The sequence below is a fragment of the Cololabis saira genome, chromosome 9, assembly GCF_033807715.1.
Source record: "Cololabis saira isolate AMF1-May2022 chromosome 9, fColSai1.1, whole genome shotgun sequence".
Lineage (NCBI taxonomy): Eukaryota > Metazoa > Chordata > Actinopteri > Beloniformes > Belonidae > Cololabis > Cololabis saira.
In genome coordinates this window covers 3398708-3421207 of record NC_084595.1, presented here as the reverse complement: position 1 = coordinate 3421207, position 22500 = coordinate 3398708, and the positions used below count along the sequence as shown (strand labels likewise).

Sequence of the window (22500 nt, the reverse complement as noted above, 5' to 3'; positions counted from 1 at the left end):
CAAATTATTCTAGGGGGGGACAGCTTTACTAATGGGGGGGACTTGTCCCCCCTGTCCCCCCCGGGATTTTTGCCCCTGGTTGCCACGGTAACACTTCTGACGGAGAAAGGTATTGCCCTTCGAGGCACGATGTGTTGATGTACGATGTTAACAAGCAACATCCGAATTAATTGGGCCATTTGGCACAAATTTTAAGGAGATTGTAATATGTTGTAGTCCACAGCGGGTACAAGTGCACCGTTAGTCCTGGTTTTAGTTTCGTTAGTCCAGTTTCTGTTTGCTGGTTGCGTTCAGGGTAGAGATGGGCGGTATGGACTAAAAAATGTATCACGATCATTTCTGGCATTTATCCTGATAACGATAAAAATAACGATAAAAAAAATACCAATTCAACTCCACCTTTGTATAAATCTATTTCTCTCTCAGATCCGCCATGTTTGTTACACAAAAACGTATCAACGGGAATTTATCTTTCTTTCTTTCTTTCTTTCTTTCTTTCTTTCTTTCTTTCTTTCTTTCTTTCTTTCTTTCTTTCTTCTTTTTTCCTTTCCTTCTTTCCTCCTGCTCTCTCCTTCCTTCTTCCCTTCCTCTTTTCAACCTTATTTTCTCCCTTCCTTCTTCCCTTCCTTCCTTCCTTCTTCCCTTCCTCTTTCCTTCCTTCCTTCCTTCCTTCCTTCCTTCCTTCCTTCCTTCCTTCCTTCCTTCCTTCCTTCCTTCCATAAATCAGTTTTACACAAAAACGTCATCAACGGGAATTTATCGTTTTTACCGTGAGATACAAATTCTTACCGTAGGGAATTTTTTTGACGGTTTATCGTGAACGGTAAAATATCACCTATTCCTAGTTCAGGGACATCAGAAACATAGAAATCCTCCGTCCCGGCTCGGAGGTTTTTAAAGCCCCCCCCCAAACCTCCGTCTGGTCCCGGGGAGCCTTCAGCTCCGATCAGCCTGTGATTGAACACAATCTCCGCCGGTTGTCGTCCCGCTCGTTCCTGCCGCGCCGAGCGGATTAAGATAAGAGGTGAGCTTAAACTTCACTGATCCTTGAGGGGAATTGATTAAAGCTGCCGGTTTCTCCCTGTCAGGACCAAACGCTCAACATTATTTTTCCCCCGCCGAGACGAGGACGAGCCGCTAACGGATGGCGGCCGGTCGATAGCCGGCAGACTGGGCTCTTTGTTCTCGCGGGAGAAGCATCTTCTTGTCCGTCCTGCCGGATAAGTAGCAGTGACAAGAGGAGCTCGGCGGCGGGCTTTGATGTCGGCCGCACTTGTGTGGTTTCCTAGAAGATTTGCAGACAAATATCCACCTTGAGGGCATGAGTGGTTAGAGACGCAGTAAAGGGGTCTGGTTTTCTTTTTCTCAGGCTCCAAGAAATTCACCAAATGAGAAGCTGCATCTGCTAATGGTCTCGCCGGTAGGCTTGCCACCCGTCCCTTGAAATACGGAATTGTCCTTTATTTGAGAAAAAAATGTTGCGTCCCGTATTGAACTAATACGGGACACGATTTGTACCGTATTTTCATTAACTTTTACACCATATTCTAGTTGAATTATTGAAATAAATGAACCTTTACACCATATTCTAGTATAATTATTGAAATAGATTAACTTTTACACCATATTCTAGTTGAATTATTGAAATAAATTAACTTTTACACCATATTCTAGTTGAATTATTGAAATAAATTAACTTTTACACCATATTCTAGTTGAATTATTGAAATAAATTAACTTTTACACCATATTCTAGTTGAATTATTGAAATAAGTTAACTTTTACACCGTATTCTAGTTGAATTATTGAAATAAATTAACTTTTACACCATATTCTAGTTGAATTATTGAAATAAATTAACTTTTACACCATATTCTAGTTGAATTATTGAAATAAGTTAACTTTTACACCGTATTCTAGTTGAATTATTGAAATAAATTAACTTTTACACCATATTCTAGTTGAATTATTGAAAACAAATAACTTTTACACCATATTCTAGTTGAATTATTGAAATAAATTAACCTTTACACCATATTCTAGTTGAATTATTGAAATAAATTAACTTTTACACCATATTCTAGTTGAATTATTGAAATAAATTAACCTTTACACCATATTCTAGTTGAATTATTGAAATAAATTAACTTTTACACCATATTCTAGTTGAATTATTGAAATAAATTAACTTTTACACCATATTCTAGTTGAATTATTGAAATAAGTTAACTTTTACAGCATATTCTAGTTGAATTATTGAAATAAGTTAACTTTTACACCATATTCTAGTTGAATTATTGAAATAAATTAACTTTTACACCATATTCTAGTTGAATTATTGAAATAAATGAACCTTTACACCATATTCTAGTAGAATTATTGAAATAGATTAACTTTTACACCATATTCTTCACCTGTAGGCTATATTCTACATCTGGGCTGATGTGGACATACAAAGCATAGGAGGATATTTCAGTTGCTAGCATGGTTGTCTGTTCTGTACAGTCATGAAAGTTCAATGCTATTAAAGCACTTTAAACTTTAAATCAAAGCATTTAGTTTTTTCATATAAAATAAACACATTTTTATTCAGTTTAGAAGTTTTGGGGCTTTTTTTTTGGCTCCTGCGCTGCTGAAATCAGGGCGTCCCTTATTTCTATTTCTGAAAGGTGGAAACCCTACTCGCCGGCCTGTTAGCCGCCTCACGCACACGGAAACATGACGAGGAAATAAGTTTATACGTTATAAAGTAGTAACTCTGTCAGTAAGGGGTTGGATTACATCATTAGTGTCACAATGTTTGCTAATTTATTATTATTTGAGTTCTTTGGCAGTCATGCTGGCTGGACACGCCCACCTGCTGTCAATCAAAGTTAGCCATTTTAGCTTGACTCACTTAGCTTATGCTAACCCATGAGGCTAATAAATGTTACTGTGGGACTCGGCATCAGGAACCAGGACTAATGGATCCCAAACCTGGACTAAGGGACCCTTTCTAGACCCTCCTAGACCCTTCCAGAACCCTCTTAAACCATTTTAGACTCATCTAGACCCTTCTTAACCCATGTAGGTCCTCCCAGACCCTACTAGACCTTTCCAGACCCTCTTAGACCCCCCTAGACCCTTCAGGATCCCCTTCCAGACCCTTCCTGACCCTCATAGACCATTGAAAACCACCCTAGACCCTCCTACACCCTCCTACACCCTCCTAGACCCTTCCAGACCTTTCCAAACCCTCCTACGACCCTTCTTAACCCATTCAGACCCTCCCAGACTCTCCTAAGACCTACTAGACCTTTCCAGACCCTCTTAGACCCCCCTAGACCCTTCAGGATCCCCCTTCCAGACCCTTCTTGACCCTCATAGACCATTGAAGACCACCCTAGATCCTCCTACACTCTCCTAGACCCTTCCAGACCTTTCCAACCCCTCCTACGACCCTTCTTAACCCATTCAGACCCTCCCAGACTCTCCTAGACCCTCCTAGACCATTCCAGACTCATATAGACCCTTCTTAACCCATGCAGGTCCTCCCAGACCCTCCTAAACCCTTCCAGACCTTTCCAGACACTTACAGACCCCCCTAGACCCGTCCAGACCTTCTTAGACCCTTCCAGACATTTCCAAACCCTCCTACGACCCTTCTGAACCCCTTTAGACCCTTCCAGACCCCTCTTGACCCTCCTAGACCCTCCCAGACTCTCCTAGACCCTTCCAGACCGACCCACAACCAGTCCCGCTGGTCTGTTAGTAAAACTGACAACACAACGAATCTGTTGGGTCTTTATTCTCAGCTCAGAAGTCAATACGGCGCTAAGTAGCTAAAGTATATTCATGCTAGCTGCCATGTCACAAGACCACGCCCCTAATGAACCCGTCCAGGTGTCACGGATGTGAAATGTACCTACGGGACGCCTTTTCCACCAAACCGGTTCCAGATCTGGTTCTGGTTCACAACTCGTTCAACCTGGAACCGGTTTGTTTTTCCACAGCTCGGGTGCTAAAGGAGCTACGTCGTTACGTCTCTGCTGTAGCCCGGCAAAGAGTCGGTGCTACTTTGGAACCGGCTCTTCTGGCCCAATAAGTCATACTATTGTAATGGTGGGTCTTTAGTTGTTACATCATCACACGTTTCATTTCATTTATTCATAAAGGTTCGTCTCATCAACACGGGTTTCATGTTGAAGATAATAATAATAAAGAATAAACGTGGCATAAAAATATGCAATCAAGTTCCTCAATTACATAAACATCATCAACATGGATAGAAAACACCAGCAGAAATGTGTTTAGAACAAGAACATGGTGCATCATGGGTAAACCATCAGAAAACTCTGGTTTTCTACTCTGAGAAACCAATTAAATGTTTGATTTGTTTGTATTTGGTTTTTACTGTGAAGCTCTTTGGTGAACACTGATTGTTCTAAAAGTGCTGACAAATTAAGATTGATTGATTGATTGATTGATTGATTGATTGATTGGTTGATTGGTTGATTGATTGATTGATTGATTGATTGATTGATTGATTGATTGATTGGCTCCGATCTTTCAAGGGTAACGGCAGTGAGAACGGCAGACTCACCAAGGGTTTCAACTAAAGTTGCTTTCGTCAACGAAGATTATCACTAAATATCGAACCTTTATCACCCGAGGAAAACGAGACGCAACGACAATGCTGGTCATGTGACGATAACGATAATTAAATATATGATGCAATATTGTCCCTAAATGTAGATTCCAAAATAAAAAAAGGATCCTAATGGTGAGAGTTCAACGTAGATCTGGGAATCATCTGCATAAGCTGTGACAAAAACCTCAAGATGGACTAAAATGAGCTGGACCAAAGACTGAAACTAAAACTTAAACAGGCCGACGAAAACAACACTAGTTTCAACATAAATAAAACACGTATTTTGGAATAAATAAACCATTTTCAATGCTTTCTTGTTAAAGTTATTGCGTTATGGTTCAGGCGGCTCCGGTTTCTCTGGTTTCCCCGTTTTCTCCAGTTTCTCCGGCTTTTCCGGTTTCTCCGGTGGCTCCGGTTTCTCCGGTTTCTCCGGTGGCTCCGGTTTCTCCGGTTTCTCCAGTTTCTCCAGTTTCTCCGGTTACTCCGGTTTCTCCGGTTTCTCCGGTTTCTCCAGTTTCTCCGGTTTCTCCGGTTACTCCGGTGGCTCCGGTTTCTCCGGTGGTTCCAGTTTCTCCGGTTTCTCCGGTTACTCCGGTTTCTCCGGTGGTTCCAGTTTCTCCGGTTTCTCCGGTTTCTCCGGTTTCTCCTGTTCCTCCGGCGGTTTCTCCAGCGGTTTCTCCGGTTTTTCCGGTGATTCCGGTTTCTCCGGTTTCTCCAGTTTCTCCGGTTTCTCCGGCGGTTTCTCCGGTTTCTCGGGTTTCTCCGGTTTCTCCAGTTTCTCCGGTTTCTCCGGTTTCTCCGGTTTCTCCAGTTTCTCCGGCGGTTTCTCCGGCGGTTTCTCCGGTTTCTCGGGTTTCTCCAGTTTCTCCGGTTTCTCCGGTTTCTCGGGTTTCTCGGGTTTCTCCAGTTTCTCCAGTTCCTCCGGCGGTTTCTCCGGCGGTTTCTCCGGTTTCTCGGGTTTCTCCAGTTTCTCCGGTTTCTCCAGTTTCTCCGGTTTCTCCGGTTTCTCGGGTTTCTCCAGTTTCTCCGGTTTCTCCGGTTTCTCCGGTTCCTCCGGCGGTTTCTCCGGCGGTTTCTCCGGTTTATCTGGATTCTCCGGTTTCTCCAGTTTCTCCGGTTTCTCGGGTTTCTCCAGTTTCTCCGGTTTCTCCAGTTTCTCCGGTTCCTCCGGCGGTTTCTCCGGCGGTTTCTCCGGTTTTTCCGGTTTCTCCGGTGATTCCGGTTTCTCCTGTTTCTCCAGTTTCTCCGGTTTCTCCGGTTTCTCCGGCGGTTTCTCCGGTTTTTCCGGTTTCTCCGGTTTCTCCGGTGATTCCGGTTTCTCCTGTTTCTCCAGTTTCTCCGGTTTCTCCGGTTTCTCCGGCGGTTTCTCCGGTTTCTCCGGTGGCTCCGGTTTCTCCAGTTTTTCCGGTTTCTCCGGTTTCTCCGGTTTCTCCAGTTTTTCCGGTTTCTCCGGTTTCTCCGGTTTCTCCAGTTTCTCCGGTTTCTCCAGTTTCTCTGGTGTTTCCGGTGGTTCCGGTTCCTCCGGCGGTTCCTCCGGTGGTTTCTCCGGCGGTTTCTCCGGCGGTTCCTCCGGCGGTTTCTCCGGCGGTTTCTCCGGCGGTTCCTCCGGCGGTTTCTCCGGCGGTTCCTCCGGCGGTTCCTCCGGTTTCTCCGGCGGTTTCTCCGGCGGTTTCTCCAGCGGTTTCTCGTCCTGACAGCTCGGCCTCCCGCCTCAGCGGGTAAATGAAGCTGAGCGTTTTTCCTTCCTGCCAAAGTGACGGTGGCAGCTTTAATCTTGTCTGCGGCGTCTGCAGCAGATAACTCTCCCCCTCGAGGCCATCGATCCGCTAAAGATTCCCCACGTCCGTCCGTGATTGTCTTTGTCCCGCCGCGACTCCGCAGAGACTCCGGCGCTGATGAGAAGCTTCGGCGTTCCTCTGATTGCTCATTAACGGCCCCTGATTTGCTTTGAGCGGCTTTCTCTCCGTCTTGTCGTTTCACTTTTTACTCCATGATCTCTTGTTCCTCCGACGCTCGTCTCCCGCTTCACCTCTCCGCGTCGATGACGCGCTCCGGCTACTGTGATTGCATATTAACGACTGTTGTTCCCACTCAAACTTGCTTATTCTGCTTTTTTCACTTTCTTTTCTACTTCCTGCCCTTTTGCCGGCGACCCCTCGCCCACCCGGGGAGTTCCTCTTTGTCCCGTCCGGCTGATTGGATGTCAAACCCCCAACAGCAGAGATGATCTAATTAAATCCGTCTTTAAAATGGAAATGAGCGACTCGGCGTTGGGAGAACGACGGAGTATTAGGGCCAAACTAAGACCAGGAAAAATAGGAAACTACCAGACTAAAGTCATAATATTATGAGATTAAAGTCGTAATTTATGAGAATTCCTGTTAGAGTTCTCAAAATATTACGACTTTATTCTCGTAATTTTACGACTTTATTCTCGTAATTTTACGACTTTATTCTCGTAATTTTACGACTTTATTCTCAAAATTTTACGACTTTATTCTCGTAATTTTACGACTTTATTCTCGTAATTTTACGACTTTATTCTAGTAATATTACGACTTTTTTCTCAAAATATTACGACTTTATTCTCGTAATTTTACGACTTTATTCTCAAAATATTACGACTTTATTCTCGTAATTTTACGACTTTATTCTCGTAATTTTACGACTTTATTCTCAAAATATTACGACATTATTCTCGTGATATTACGACTTTATTCTCATAATATTATGACTTTATTCTCATATTATTATGACTTTATTCTCGTAATTTTACGATTTTATTCTTGTAATTTTAGGACTTTATTCTCGTAATATTACAACTTTATTCTCGTAATTTTACGATTTTATTCTCGTAATGTTACGACTTTAGTCTTATATTATTATGACTTTATTCTCGTAATTTCCAGTTTTTTTGTCTTAGTTTGGCCCTAATAAGCCGTCGTATGGCAGTAGGGTTTTCTACCTTTCAGAAATAGAAATAAGCGACGCCCCGATTTCAGCAGCGCAAGCACCAAAAATAGGGACATCAACAAAACTTCTAAACTGCATATAAATGTATTTATTCTATATGAAAAAAGAAAATGCTTTGATTTAAAGTTTAAAGTGCTTTAATAGCGTTGAACTTGCATGACTGTGCAGACGGACAACCATGCTAGCAGCTGATATAGCCTGCTATGCTACGTATGTCCTACGGAAGAGTATTAGGGCCGCGCTGGAGGAAAAATATTTGAGAGGGGAAGATTTTTTTTTTATTGTGGACTAAAAAGTCGAAATGTTGAGAAAAAAGTTGAAATGTCGAGATTAATGTTGAAGTACAATTTCGAGAAAAAAGTAAAAAAAAAACATCATGTAACCGTGTCCACTAATAGGTAACCATGGTAACAAGCCGCATCCGAATTAATTGTGTCATTTGGCACTAATTTTTATGTAAAATGTATTTAAGTCACAGCTTCACGAGATTTTAATATGTTGTAGTCCACAGCGGGGCGAGTCTTTAAACATTTGCGTGGGTGAATTTTCCATTTCGGGCTACGCTAACAGATAGGCTAGCCGCATCCGACTGATCGGGGACATTTGGTATGAATTTTAACGTAAAATGTATCTAAGTCACAGCTTCATGAGATTTTAATATGTTGTAGTCCACAGCGAGGCGAGTCTTTGAACATTTGAATGATGAGCAATAATCGTCAGAATTTTTGCCTTTTTTCCGCTTTTTAGCACCTAGCGTTGCCACGGTAACGCTTGGGGAGGCGGGGCAGCAGGGTTTAGGGGGTAGGGTTAGGGTTTTACTCACTGGTACTTACTTGAAGGGCTTCTCCCCGGTGTGGGTGCGGATGTGGTTGTTGAGCGTGGTGGCGCCGGCGAAGGCGCGGCCGCAGTAGCCGCACTTGAAGGGCCGGTCGCTGGAGTGAGTGACCACGTGGTTACGGAGCTCCGACGGCTGGGAGAACGACTGGGAGCAGTGGCCGCACTGGTACGGCCTGGTGGAGGGAGAGAGAGAGAGGGGGGGGTTAGTTCATCCATCCATCAACTCATCCATCCATCAACTCATCCATCCATCCATCAATCATCCATCCATCATCCATCCATCAATCATCCATTCATCAACTCATCCATCCATCATCCATCCATCCATCATCCATCCATCCATCATCCATCCATCAACTCATCCATCCCTCCAACCATCCATCCATCCGTCCGTCCGTCCGTCCGTCCATCCATCCATCCATCCATCTACCCAATCATCCATCCATCCATCATCCATCATCCATCCATCCATCCGTCCGTCCGTCCGTCCGTCCGTCCGTCCGTCCGTCCATCCATCCATCCATCCATCTACCCAATCATCCATCCATCCATCCATCCATCTACCCAATCATCCATCCATCCATCCATCCATCCATCCATCCATCCATCATCCATCCATCCGTCCGTTCGTCCGTCCATCCACCCATCATCCATCCATCCATCATCCATCCATCCATCCGTCCGTTCGTCCGTCCATCCATCCATCATCCATCCATCTGATTTGATTTTTGTTTTTTTTATTTATTTAGCACCTTAAAAAGTCAGTAATACAATTACCATAAATAATTAAAGCTGCAGCAGCGATGAACGGATGAACGGGCCCTCGCGTGTGCAATTTTCACCAATAAAGGTCAAGTACTCGAAACCGAGTCCGATGACTCCACCATGACTCTTTATGTCAAACCATTCAAAAGTTATGGCAGAAAATAGAAACTATCAAATATCGACCAATCAGCTACTAGTATCACTTCCTGTTTAGCGTTGAAGTTTGACGCGGCGCCGCGGCCACGCCATTTCACGAAAACTCGCGATTTTGATAACGTTTCATCGTTAACGTCTTTTGTGTCTCCTGAGTGAGTTTTATGTTGAACGGACGATCCTGCTAGGAGGAGTTCGTTAAAGTACAACACGTGAAAATGGAAGAAATTGCGCCAAAATTACACGATTAATTCAAAATGGCCGACTTCCTGTTGGGTTTGGGCCATGGCGCCAAGAGACTTTTCTTTAAGTTGCGACATGATACAGGTGTGTACCGATTTTCGTGCATGTACGTCAAACCGTATCGTGGGGCTTGAGGCGCAAAGTTTTCTAGGGGGCGCTGTTGAGCCGTTAGGCCACGCCCATTAATGCAAACCATTAAATATCACATTTTTCACATTAAAATGATAATAGTTGAATATCCCAAAAACCGTAATAGCTAGCATGAAGAGACTAAAACATGTTGTAGTAAAACGCGTCCCGGGTTTTTAATGTTGTAACGATGTCTGTCCGATAAACCGTTGCCTAGCAACAAGCGTCCAAAATAAAATAGATTTTTTTTTTAACTGAAAGTTAAATATCGCAAAAACCGTAATAAGTAGCATGATGAGGTTGTACGGTCCTTTAGTGCTAATCGGGCCGAGTGTTTGTAAATTTGAACGATGTCTCTACGATAAAGTTCGGCCGAGCAATAAGCGTCCGAATTTACGCCCTTTCTTTTTTGCTTTTTGGCATCTAGTGTCGCCACGGTAACACTTTTGACTGAGAAAAGTAATTTACGCCCATCGAGGAACGATGGAGACGCATCCAACGATGTATGCCATGCATGGGTGCACGTTGCGGTTCGGGCCGTATTAACGGACGAAAAAAAGTGCGGAATAATAATAATAATTCAAAATGGCCGACTTCCTGTTGGGTTTGGGCCATGGCGCCAAGAGACTTTTCTTTAAGTTGCGACATGATACAGGTGTGTAGCGATTTTCATGCATGTACGTGAAACCGTATTGTGGGGCTTGAGGCACAAAGTTTTCTAGGGGGCGCTGTTGAGCCGTTAGGCCACGCCCATTAATGCAAACCTTTAAATTTTTCGCCAGGCCTGGCTTAAATGCAAAATTTGGTGACTTTTTGGGCACGTTTAGGGGGAAAAAAGGCCCTAATTTCGTCGGAAGAAGGAAAAAAATAAAAAATGTAATAAAAATTCCTACAGATACAATAAGGCACTGTCGATGCTCGGGCCCTAAAAAACAATAGACAGCATATTTAAAGAGAATCTTTCATAACTATGACTCTCCTTTATTTCTGACCTCACAGACCCAAATAAATAGTTTCAAGTTTCACCTTTAACTAGAAACGGCTCCACGAGACCAGTTTTAATGGAATATTTACTCCTCCGATGATCGAACTATCGACCCGACCGGACCCAGGATTAATGTACGGGAGGGAAAGGTACGACCGGGAACACGGAACAACATGTACGCGCGATAAAAACCAGCAGATACAAGTTTTAAAGAGAGAAAAACAACATCTAGATAAGGAGCAACTACAGCATCAGTAAACAGGCCGGTCTGGACGCCGGTAACCACGGCAACCACGGCAACCACGGCAACCAGGCCCTCATCAACCACACAGGTCAGCATCATGACTGGACCATCTATCAGCGTGTGTGTGTGTGTGTGTGTGTGTGTGTGTGTGTGTGTGTGTGTGTCTGCGTGCGTGCGTGCGTGTGTGTGTGTGTGTGTGTGTGTGTGTGTGTGTGTGTGTTACAGCTGATCTAAATCGTTCCATTTCTTGTCTCCTGACTTCATCTGCTGATTTGTTTTCAGCCTCCGCTCAGATTCTGCTCATCCACCTCTCGGTTTTATTTAGGTTTCTTTTCCACCTCTCTTTGTTTCTTTTCTTTAAATTCTTTATTTCATTCATTAAGAGAAAGACGAAACCAGAATCGCCTGAAAACAACCAGAACCACAAGTAAAAGCAGCAAGATGGGATGTAGCAAATATAAACATTAGTACTTTGAGATTATTTTATGAAAAGTGCTTTACAAATACAATTTATTATTATTATTATTATTATTATTATTATTATTATTATTATTATTATTATTATTATTATTATTATTATTATTAACATCATTAATATTATTATTATTAATTAATTAGTATTATTAACATAATTAATATTATTATTATTATTAACATAATTAATATTCTTCTTTATTAAGCCGAGGATTCTGGGAAAAACTCCCAGAAAAACTCCCTCACCGCTTTAAAACAAAAACAAAAAGCTTTATTTATTTATCCTGATTTATCCGATCAGCAGCTCAACAAACACGTAAAAACCCGTAAGAACACGTAAGAACACGTAAAAACACGTAAGAACACGTAAAAACACGTAAGAACAAGTAAAAACACGTAAAAACACGTAAAAACACATAAGAACACGTAAGAACACGTAAAAACACGTAAAAACACATAAGAACACGTAAGAACACGTAAAAACACGTAAAAACACGTAAGAACACGTAAAAACACGTAAAAACACGTAAGAACAAGTAAAAACACGTAAGAACACGTAAGAACAAGTAAAAACACGTAAAAACACGTAAGAACACGTAAGAACACGTAAAAACACGTAAGAACAAGTAAAAACACGTAAAAACACGTAAGAACACGTAAAAACACGTAAAAACACATAAAAACACGTAAGAACAAGTAAAAACACGTAAAAACCCATAAGAACACGTAAGAACACGTAAGAACACGTAAAAACACGTAAGAACACGCAAAAACACGTAAGAACTTGTAAAAACACGTAAGAACACGTAAAAACACGTAAGAACACGTAAGAACACGTAAAAACACGTAAGAACGCGTAAGAACACGCAAAAACACGTAAAAACACGTAAGAACACGTAAGAACACGTAAAAACACGTAAGAACGCGTAATAACACGTAAGAACACATAAGAACACGTAAAAACACGTAAAAACACGTAAGAACACGTAAAAACACGTAAAAACACGTAAGAACACGTAAGAACACGTAAGAACATGCAAAAACACGTAAGAACACGTAAAAACACGTAAAAACACGTAAGAACGCGTAAGAACACGTAAAAACACGTAAGAACACGTAAAAACACGTAAAAACACGTAAAAACACGTAAGAACACGTAAGAACACGTAAAAACACGTAAAAACATGTAAGAACACGTAAAAACACGTAAGAACACGTAAAAACACGTAAAAACACGTAAAAACACGTAAGAACACGTAAAAACACGTAAAAACACGTAAAAACACGTAAAAACACGTAAGAACACGTAAGAACATGTAAAAACACGTAAGAACACGTAAGAACACGTAAGAACACGTAAAAACACGTAAAAACACGTAAGAACACGTAAAAACACGTAAGAACACGTAAAAACACGTAAAAACACGTAAAAACACGTAAGAACACGTAAGAACACGTAAAAACACTTAAAAACACTTAAAAACACGTAAGAACACGCAAAAACACGTAAAAACACTTAAAAACACTTAAAAACACGTAAAAACACGTAAGAACACGTAAAAACACGTAAGAACACGTAAGAACACGTAAGAACACGTAAGAACACGTAAGAACACGCAAAAACACGTAAGAACACGTAAGAACACGTAAAAACACGTAAGAACACGTAAGAACACGTAAGAACACGCAAAAACACGTAAGAACACGTAAAAACACGTAAAAACACGTAAGAAACACGTAAAAACACGTAAGAACACGTAAAAACACGTAAGAACACGTAAGAACACGTAAGAACACGTAAAAACACGTAAAAACACGTAAGAACACGTAAAAACACGTAAAAACACGTAAGAACACGTAAGAACACGTAAAAACACGTAAGAACACGTAAAAACACGTAAGAACACGTAAGAACACGTAAGAACACGTAAAAACACGGCCGGACTGGAATAAAACCACCAGAGCGACATCGCCGCGCGGGCGCGTTAATAAATCCCCATCGTGTTCCGTAGTAATAAGATAATAATAGTAGTTCCGTACAGCAGTAATAAGAGTCAAATACTGGAATCTAAAATGGAAAAATTCTCACTTGCAGTTTTTCCCACCAGCGTCTCTCTCTCCGTCGGGGGTCGGTCATTTATCAGCTCACGCCTCGCCGGCCGCGCCGTAGTTATTTATTTATTAGGTGGGTTTTCTATGAAGAGCAGCATTGATTGTGAATAGTTTAAGTTGATGAATGTGTGGATATTATTTATTAAAGGCAGCAGTGGCGGGAGATTAATGCCCAGTTATTGTTTATTACAGTGCAGAGAGGAGGAGGAGGAGGAATAAACACCTTCATCACACACTGGTGTGTATTTACAACCAAAAGACCTGCAGGAACATGAAGATGTGGTTTTAAACCGACTGGTTGTACGAAACAAACTGCTGTTTTACACCAGTTAAACAGTTCATGGTCAGTGTCAGCCGTCACATCTGTATTTAAACACTTTCCAAAGTACAGATGTGCAAATGACCAAAGTAAAAAACCTTGTTCCTAATAATTAGGACTTCTTAAAGATAGAAAACCGGACAAATGAGTGATAAATGTTCTAGATCTCCACACGGACGATACGAACCTACAGGTACCGGCTCCTCAACCTATGTGAATATTGTCCGGTGTCTCTGGGTGTGAAGCCTACAGTATCTAGATGATTTGGTAATAGTGCTGGGCGGTATGACCAAAAATTTATATCACGGTATTTTTCAAGATTATATCGGTTTCACGGTATATCACGGTATTTTTTTTTTCATGCACAACTGGGTGTTAACCACATTTTCTAATGATTTGGAAAGGAATTGCTGCAGTAAATTGGCTTAGAATGGCCTATTTTACTGTCATGAGGAGGAAATATTGTAGAAAAACATTAATGTCCACACTAGTATAAATAAATGTGATTTAGGCTTTTCAAAGAAAAAAATCTTTTACAAAATTACAAGGTAGAAAATATTTATTAAACATAATTTTTTTTTTAAGCATTATGTTGTTTTGGTTCCACCTCCTGGTGAATGTTGGTAAAATTCTTATGTGGTTACTTTTTGACTTTTTTTAACAAAATTTAGACTTTTTTCACAAAAGTTTGACTTTTTTTCTTAACATTTCGACTTTTTTCACAAAATTTCGACTTTTTCCCGACATTTCGACTTTTTTCTTGACATTTGAACTTTTTTCACAATATTTTGACTTTTTTCTCGACATTTGAACTTTTTTCTCGAAATTTGAACTTTTTTCTCGACATTTTGACTTTTTTCACAAAATGTGGACTTTTTTAACATTTTGACTTTTTCACAAAATTGTGACTTTTTTTCTCTCGACGTTTCGACTTTTTTCTCGACATTTTGACTTTTTTTCTCGACATTTTGACTTTTTTCACCAAATTCTGACTTTTTTCACCAAATTTTGACTTTTTCTTAACATTTCGACTTTTTTCACCATTGCATAAATCAAATAAATTTGATTTAGGCTTTTCAAAGAAAAAAATCTTTTACAAAATTACAAGGTAGAAAATACTTATTGAACATAAAAAACTGAACATTTTTTAATTTCCAGCATTCTGTTGTTTTGGTTCCACCTCCTGGTGAATGTTGGTAAAATTCTTATGTGGTTACTTTTTGGTTGGCCAACGATTTATGTTTGTGGTGCAACAGTTACGGGAGCGGCCAGTCTATTTCCTTATATTACAACGCCGTTATTAATTGTTCGGTTTTTTCCCACTTATTCCACCGAACACCGAAAGTGTTTTTTTTGTCATTTTCGGCCGAACAATTTTGGTTACCGAACAATCGGTGCATCACTGCTGCTAAACAGTCCCCTCACAAACAGTGTCCAGCGGCGCTACGTTCCCAACGCTGTGTAGCTACTGTACAAACTCACCGGTATTACGGTATATGAAACATTAATATCATAAGAAAAATAAACACCGGTATTCGGTATGAACCGGTATGAACCGGTATGAACCGGTATACCGCCCAGCACTATTTGGTAATATTCTCGGGTTTCTGGCAAAGTCACCGACAGCAGTTCAGGGAGGTGTTTGAGCGGCGGAGACCTGCGCTGCTTCCTGGGAATGGCCGGTTATTATAGGGCATTTTGTAAGAACTTTTCTGCCGTCGCGTCGCCATTAAAGACCTGTTAAGTCCGAAGGTTCGTCCGTGTGGTCTGACATCTGTCAACAGGCTTTTCAGCAGATTAAGGGCCAATCCCAGTACACCCCCTACTTTCTACCACTAGCCCTAAAAATGAAGCCACAGTCGTAGGGTCCTTGTAATGTTCCCTAGGGATTGGGACACCACTTGCTCCGTCACTGCGTGGTTTACGTTCGGGTACGTAAGCGACTGCGTAGTTACGTTTGCACATACAGCGGGGAAAATAAGTATTGAACACGTCAACATTTCTCTCAAAAATATTTCTAATCGAGCTATTGACATGAAATTTTCACCATCAACATCGACATCAACCCAAGTAATGCACACATATAAAGAAATCCAAACATTTATGTCCATAAATTAAGTTATGTCTAATAAAGTGAAATGGCACAGGGAATAAGTATTGAACACATGAAGAAAAGGAGGGGTACAAAGGTCTGGAAAGCCAAGAAAACAGCTGGAGTTTGTCAGTATTTAAAAAGTTAATCTGTCCCCTATTAGTGCAAACTAATATCAGCTGGTTTAGTCCTGATTGATGCCTAAAAAAGGTTTAAAAAGGTTTCTCACCAGCAAGGTGTTAGACAAGAAGCATTGCATGATGGGTAAAAGCAAAGAGATGTCCAAAGACCTACGCAACCTTATTGTTGCAAAACACACTGAATGCATTGGTTACAGGCGCATTTCTAAACTTCTGAAAGTTCCAGTGAGTACCATTGGGGCCATCATCCGGAAGTGGAAAGAACACGGCATCACCATAAACCAGCCACGGCCAGGTGCTCCTCGCAACATTTCAGACAGAGGAGTCAGAACAATCATCAGAAGGTTCTCCACCAGTCCAGGACCACTCGTGGAGAGCTGCAGAAAGACCTGGAATCAGCAGGGACCATTGTTTCAAAGAAAACAATAAGTAATGCACTCAACCGCCATGGCCTCCATGCACGCACACCACGCAAGACTCCATTTGAAGAAGAAGCATGTTGAAGCTCGTTGGGAGTTTGCAACACAACATCTGGATAAACCCATGACATTCTGGGAGAACATACTCTGGTCAGATGAGACCAAAATTGAACTCTTGGGAAGTCATAAGACACAACATGTTTGGAGGAAAAATGGCACCGCACATCACCCCCAAAACACCGTACCAACAGTCAAGTTTGGAGGTGGGAGCATCATGCTGGGGCTGTTTTTCAGCATGTGGTACTGGTAGACTGTATATCATTGAAGGAATAATGACTGGAGAAAAGTATCGAGACATTCTTGATCAGAATCTGCCGTCAGCTGCAAGGCTGCTGAAGATGAAAAGAGGGTGGATCTTTAAGCAAGACAACCATCCCAAGCACACAGCCAAGCTAACACTCAACTGGTGGAAGATAAACAGAATAAAGCTGCTAGAATGGCCCAGCCAATCACCAGACTTGAATCCAATTGAAAATCTTTGGAAAGAACTGAAGATCCGGGTTCACAGAAGAACCGGAGCCTTGAAGATTTGAAGGCAGTTTGTGTGGATGAATTGGCCAAAATCACACCTGAGCAATGTCTTCCACTGGTCTCTCCATACAGGAGGCGTCTTGAGGCTGTAATCACCAACAAAGGTTTTTGCACTAAGTATTAAATACATTTCAGTAAGCGTGTTCAATACTTATTCCCTGTGCCTTTTCATTATATTAGACATAACTTAATTTATGGACATAAATGTTTGGATTTCTTTATATGTGTGCATTACTTGGGTTGATGTCGACATCTGGTGAAAATTTCATGTCAATAGCTCGATTAGAAATGTGTTTTTGAGAGAAATGTTGACGTGTTCCATACTTATTTTCCCCGCTGTACGTCACACCATCAGGCGTAAAAAGTAACCGTTAAGATCCCCGTCCTGGGCTCAGTTTATCCAAATAACACCTGTTAAGAAATTTGTGCCGATGTTTTCGGGGATGAGAAGAGCCGCCGGCGATTTATGGTTCCGCGTTACACCAACACAGAGTCTACGGCGTAGGTTACGCGGCGACGCGTGTCGCAGCGTAACCTACGCCGTAGACTCTGCGCTCCACATCAGGCGATGTGTCCTAACATCAGTAACAGTAAAGTTTACCCTCCTAACATCAATAACAGTAAAGTAAAGATCCTCTATACAGAAGATAGCGCATTACCGTTACTGCCAATGGTATGAAATGGTAAACACTTCCTGTCTCCTAAGTGGGCGTGGCCGCCCCTCTGACCTCACTTCCTGTCTCCTAAGTGGGCGTGGCCGCCCCTCTGACCTCACTTCCTGTCTCCTAAGTGGGCGTGGCCGCCCCTCTGACCTCACTTCCTGTCTCCTAAGTGGTCGCCCCTCTGACCTCACTTCCTGTCTCCTAAGTGGCCGCCCCTCTGACCTCACTTCCTGTCTCCTAAGTGGGCGTGGTCGCCCCTCTGACCTCACTTCCTGTCTCCTAAGTGGGCGTGGTCGCCCCTTTCCCCACATCGTTTTGGAACATACAACACTAGATACAGTACAACTTTCTTCCAAAAATACTTAAATAATAACAATAACAGTATTATTAAGCAAAGAAGCAAGTTTTATTTTAGTTTTAAACTTCATTTTATCCGTTGGGAAAACGATGAGAGCCAAATCTGGCGAGAGTGTGTTGCTCAGACAGAGACAGGTCTCAAACAAAGTTCATTTTCTCCTAATCTGTCGGTCTGAAAATTGCCATTTTGGTGTCAGAATGTTCAGAAGGTTTGTGGCTTTTGGAAAATGGGTCCCATATTTACTTAGGTTACTATGGGGTGAAGGAATTGGTAATAATCTGTGCTCACGTTCACTTTTCCCATAGGACTCAATAGACTCAGGACCTACTTCCTGTCTCCTAAAGGGGCGTGGCAGTCACGTGACACAGATACAGGAAACACAACCGTAGTGGGGGGGAGAGTTTATTCAACGTCTCTGAGTAAAGTTTACCGTCCTAACATCAATAACAGTAAAGTTTACCCTCCTAACATCTAATAACAGTAAAGTTTACCGTCCTAACATCAATAACAGTAAAGTTTACCCTCCTAACATCAGTAACAGTAAAGTTTACCCTCCTAACATCAGTAACAGTAAAGTTTATCCTCCTAACATCAGTAACAGTAAAGTTTACCCTCCTAACATCAGTAACAGTAAAGTTTATCCTCCTAACATCAGTAACAGTAAAGTTTACCCTCCTAACATCAATAACAGTAAAGTTTACTCTCCTAACATCAGTAACAGTCGTCGGTCCCTGAAAGGACAACATGAGGAAGTTGAGCTGAACACAAACCCTACAGAGACCAGAGACGTCAAGGCCTCGGCTAGCTCCCCGCGGCTAAGTGGTCGAACAAAACCGCAGCTTCTTCTAATCCCGACTCACAAAAACCAAAAACCGTTCTGAACCGAGGCCGAGACCAGAACATGGACGGTTGTTTCGTCCTCACGTCCCCCACGTCTCCTCGTTCACCCAAAACGACCAAAGGACGAGCTCCAAGTTAAACAAGTTAAACGTCGTACACAGTTCTGTCTGCAGATATTCTTCCTCTGACAAACGGCCAACGAAACAAGGCCAAGAATCTGAGCTGTTTTATGTTTTATGTACTCTGACACAAACCAGCCGACGCAACACTGGAGAGGCCGCAACGGCCAAATTAGATTAGATCAAATTAGATTAGATCTGCGTGGATCTGTGGCCGAGCAGAGAGCAGGGCAAATGTGTTTAGCTGCTCTTTCAAGAGCGTGCAGGCTAAGAAGTACAAAGTTCAATAAATAAAATAAATAGCAATAAAGGAAGAGTCTGCAATGGAGGAAACGTCGGGGGACGGAGCGGAGCGGTGCAGGACGGAGGGAGGGGAGAACTCAACGCCTCGTCGGTGGAGGTTCTGGCAGGTAAACCGACTCTCAGTCTCTCTCTTCAGATCCTGGATGTTATTAACCCCCAACGAGGCCGGAAACTCCCAAACCAACCCGAGAGGTCTGGGGAAAAAACCCTCCGGAGCGACGAGGACCTTTCAACCTGCAACCGTAGTACCGGCTCAACTACAACCGTAGAGGTACCGGCTCAACTACAACCGTAGAGGTACCGGCTCTATTGAACCTGCAACCGTAGAGGTACCGGTACCTCTACGGTTGAATGGAGCAGCTAGGGAGACCGGGGCTTGTTGTCACATGAGTAACTTGTCACTTTGCATTTATCTTCTTCACCAAAGGGGGAAGCTAAAAAGTGGGGTAAAGGAGAACCCTGGTGACCCTGGTACCCTGGTGACCCTGGTACCCTGGTGACCCTGGTACCCTGGTGACCCTGGTACCCTGGTGACCTGGTGACCCTGGTACCCTGGCATTAGTTTGTTGAATAAATCTTCCGGGACTAGCTTGGGACTAGTTTAATGTTGCATAATGTTTTATGTCAACATTTATTCACATTCAAGTAAAAAAAAAATATCAACAAGAATCGTTTTGTCCTTGTTTTATTAATTGCCAAATCCAGTGTGAAATCTTGGCAACTTGAGACATGTTTGATTGATAATAACTCTGCACTGACACTAGATATGAACATGATGTGAATACAAAATATATACCTGAGACTTTTGTCTTTCATCTGGTACACATTTGTTTAATATATGATGTATTGATTACAAGGAATATATAAGAGAGTAAAAGGTCTCCCTACTGTTACGGTTGTAGGTTGAATGGAGCCGGTACCTTTACTAAATACAATCTTTGACTAAAACTAGACTAAAACTGACAATTCTGACTAAAATGCTCAGACTTTTAGTCGACTGAATCTTGACACGACTAAAAGGAGAATGAACAAGACTAAAACTAATAAAAACTAAACTGATAGATTGACCCAAAGACTGGACTAAGTTGAGGACGATAAAACAGCAATAGTTTTTTCGTACGACGTCTCGTTGCGTTGGATTTCCGCCCCGCAGTTCTCTAAGAAAGGTTCAAACGTTCATTGGTGGTTTGAAGGCGTCAGAGCGGACGCCTCAGCAAAGGTAACAGAAACACAGACGACTCGGCGTCTGGGACTGGAGAGCAGAACCAGCTGCTGTAAAATCAGTCAACGTCCAACACGGCCGTGAAACACGGATCAGGACAATAAACGCCGTGTTAGCTTTCAGCACCACGTGTGGTAACAACAACACATCTGTAACACATGAGCTGGTGACGGAGGGAAGGGGAGCCGGGCTCGGGGTCGCCATGGCAACCAGCTCCGTAGGACAATGAAAGAGAGTGTTTTCATGACATCAGACGGAGGTCAGAGGTCAGCGAGGTGGTGATGTCACCGCCCACAGAAAACCATAAACATAGAGAGTATGAAAGCGCCGGGCTGCTCTGGAGAACTGGACGACCCCCTGACGTAACTACGAGTCTTTCCTCGTCCGGCTCTGATCCAGGCTCTTGATGGGCGGAACCAACAACAACGTAGGCCACGCCCCCTTTATGTCACTGGCAGCTAGCTTGGCTGAGCTAACTTATGATGATAACAATATAACTTCACCCCCCTCCCCTTCATATTTTTTTTTATTTTTTTACCTTGTCTGCACATATTAATGGTTAATACCATGCTGGTAAAAACCTAAGGCATATATATGTGCATTGTTACTATATTTAATATATATACATACATGTATATACACACATACATACGCATACACATACATATATATACACATACAAACCCAGAGGTTTTTTTTTGTTTTTTTTTGGGGGGGGGACATGCTAATCCAGTGAGCAGGAACACACGGAGGCCTCACGTCAAGCACTGGAAATCTGAAGAAAAAAAAACACAAACGAAACACAAAACCGACACGGAGCCGACCAAAACACGAACAGCGATCGACCCAAATCTCGAGATCCAAACACGGTCTGAGCTAAGCTAGGCTAGGCTAAGCTACCGCTAACCCCAAAAACTACAGAGCAAGCGGGTGAACAAGCCAGTGTGTATGTCTATGTGTGTGTGTGCGTGTATGTATATGATCATGTGTGTGTGTGTGTGTGTGTGTGTGTGTGTGTGGATATGTCTGTATGTGTGTGTGTGTGTGTGTGTGTGTGTGTGTGTGTGTGTGTGTGTGTGTGAGTGTGTGTGTGTGTGTGTATATAGCTATGTGGCTATGTGTCTGTATGTGTGTGTGTCTGTGTGTGTGTGTGTGTGTGTGTGTGTGTGAGTGTGTGTGTGTGTGTGTATATAGCTATGTGGCTATGTGTCTGTATGTGTGTGTGTCTGTGTGTATATATCTATGTGGCTATGTGTGTGTGTGTGTACATAGCACACATACAAAAGCAGCCCTCCCCTTCACATTTAATAAAAAATAAATCAAATAAATCAAATTTAAAATTAAAAAATAATAAATAAAATAAAAATAAAAGCTTGAAATAAAAAAAACAACCATCGTCCGTCCGTCCGTCCATCCATCCATCCATCCATCTATCTGAGACTCGTCTCGGTCCTGTGAAGACTTCATCCCCCGAGACTCACAGCCATAAATCACTTCCCTCCCCTCATCAATACACAATCAATGACACACACACACACGCACGTGCACGCGCACACGCACACACACACACACACACACACACACCACAAAGCATTGTGGGTAATGTAGTCCAACAGAGAACACACCAATTAAGGATTCCTTATAAAAGGAGAAAAGATGAACAGAAGCTTCTCTGAGTGATGGATGGAAACGGACCCGCGGGCAGTTTCCACACCTCCATTCCTCCATCATCCCTCCATTTCTCCATCCATCCCTCCATCCCTCCATCCCTCCATCCATCCCTCCATTCCTCCATCCATCCCTCCGTCACTCCATTCCTCCATCCCTCCAGTGTATAAATACGTGACGATTCCATTTTTCAAGCGACGGTCGGCGACCCGGATCAAAGCA

General features: G+C 42.3%; 1 protein-coding gene across 1 annotated transcript in view; it reads right to left on the bottom strand.

The window, feature by feature from the left end:
- Positions 1–22500, bottom strand: part of prdm6 (PR domain containing 6) — a 116727-nt gene that overhangs the window by 2926 nt on the left and 91301 nt on the right. The window contains exon 8 of the mRNA XM_061729743.1: positions 8437–8613. Coding sequence (XP_061585727.1) covers positions 8437–8613 — 177 coding nt within the window. The remainder of the gene's footprint in view (positions 1–8436; positions 8614–22500) is intronic.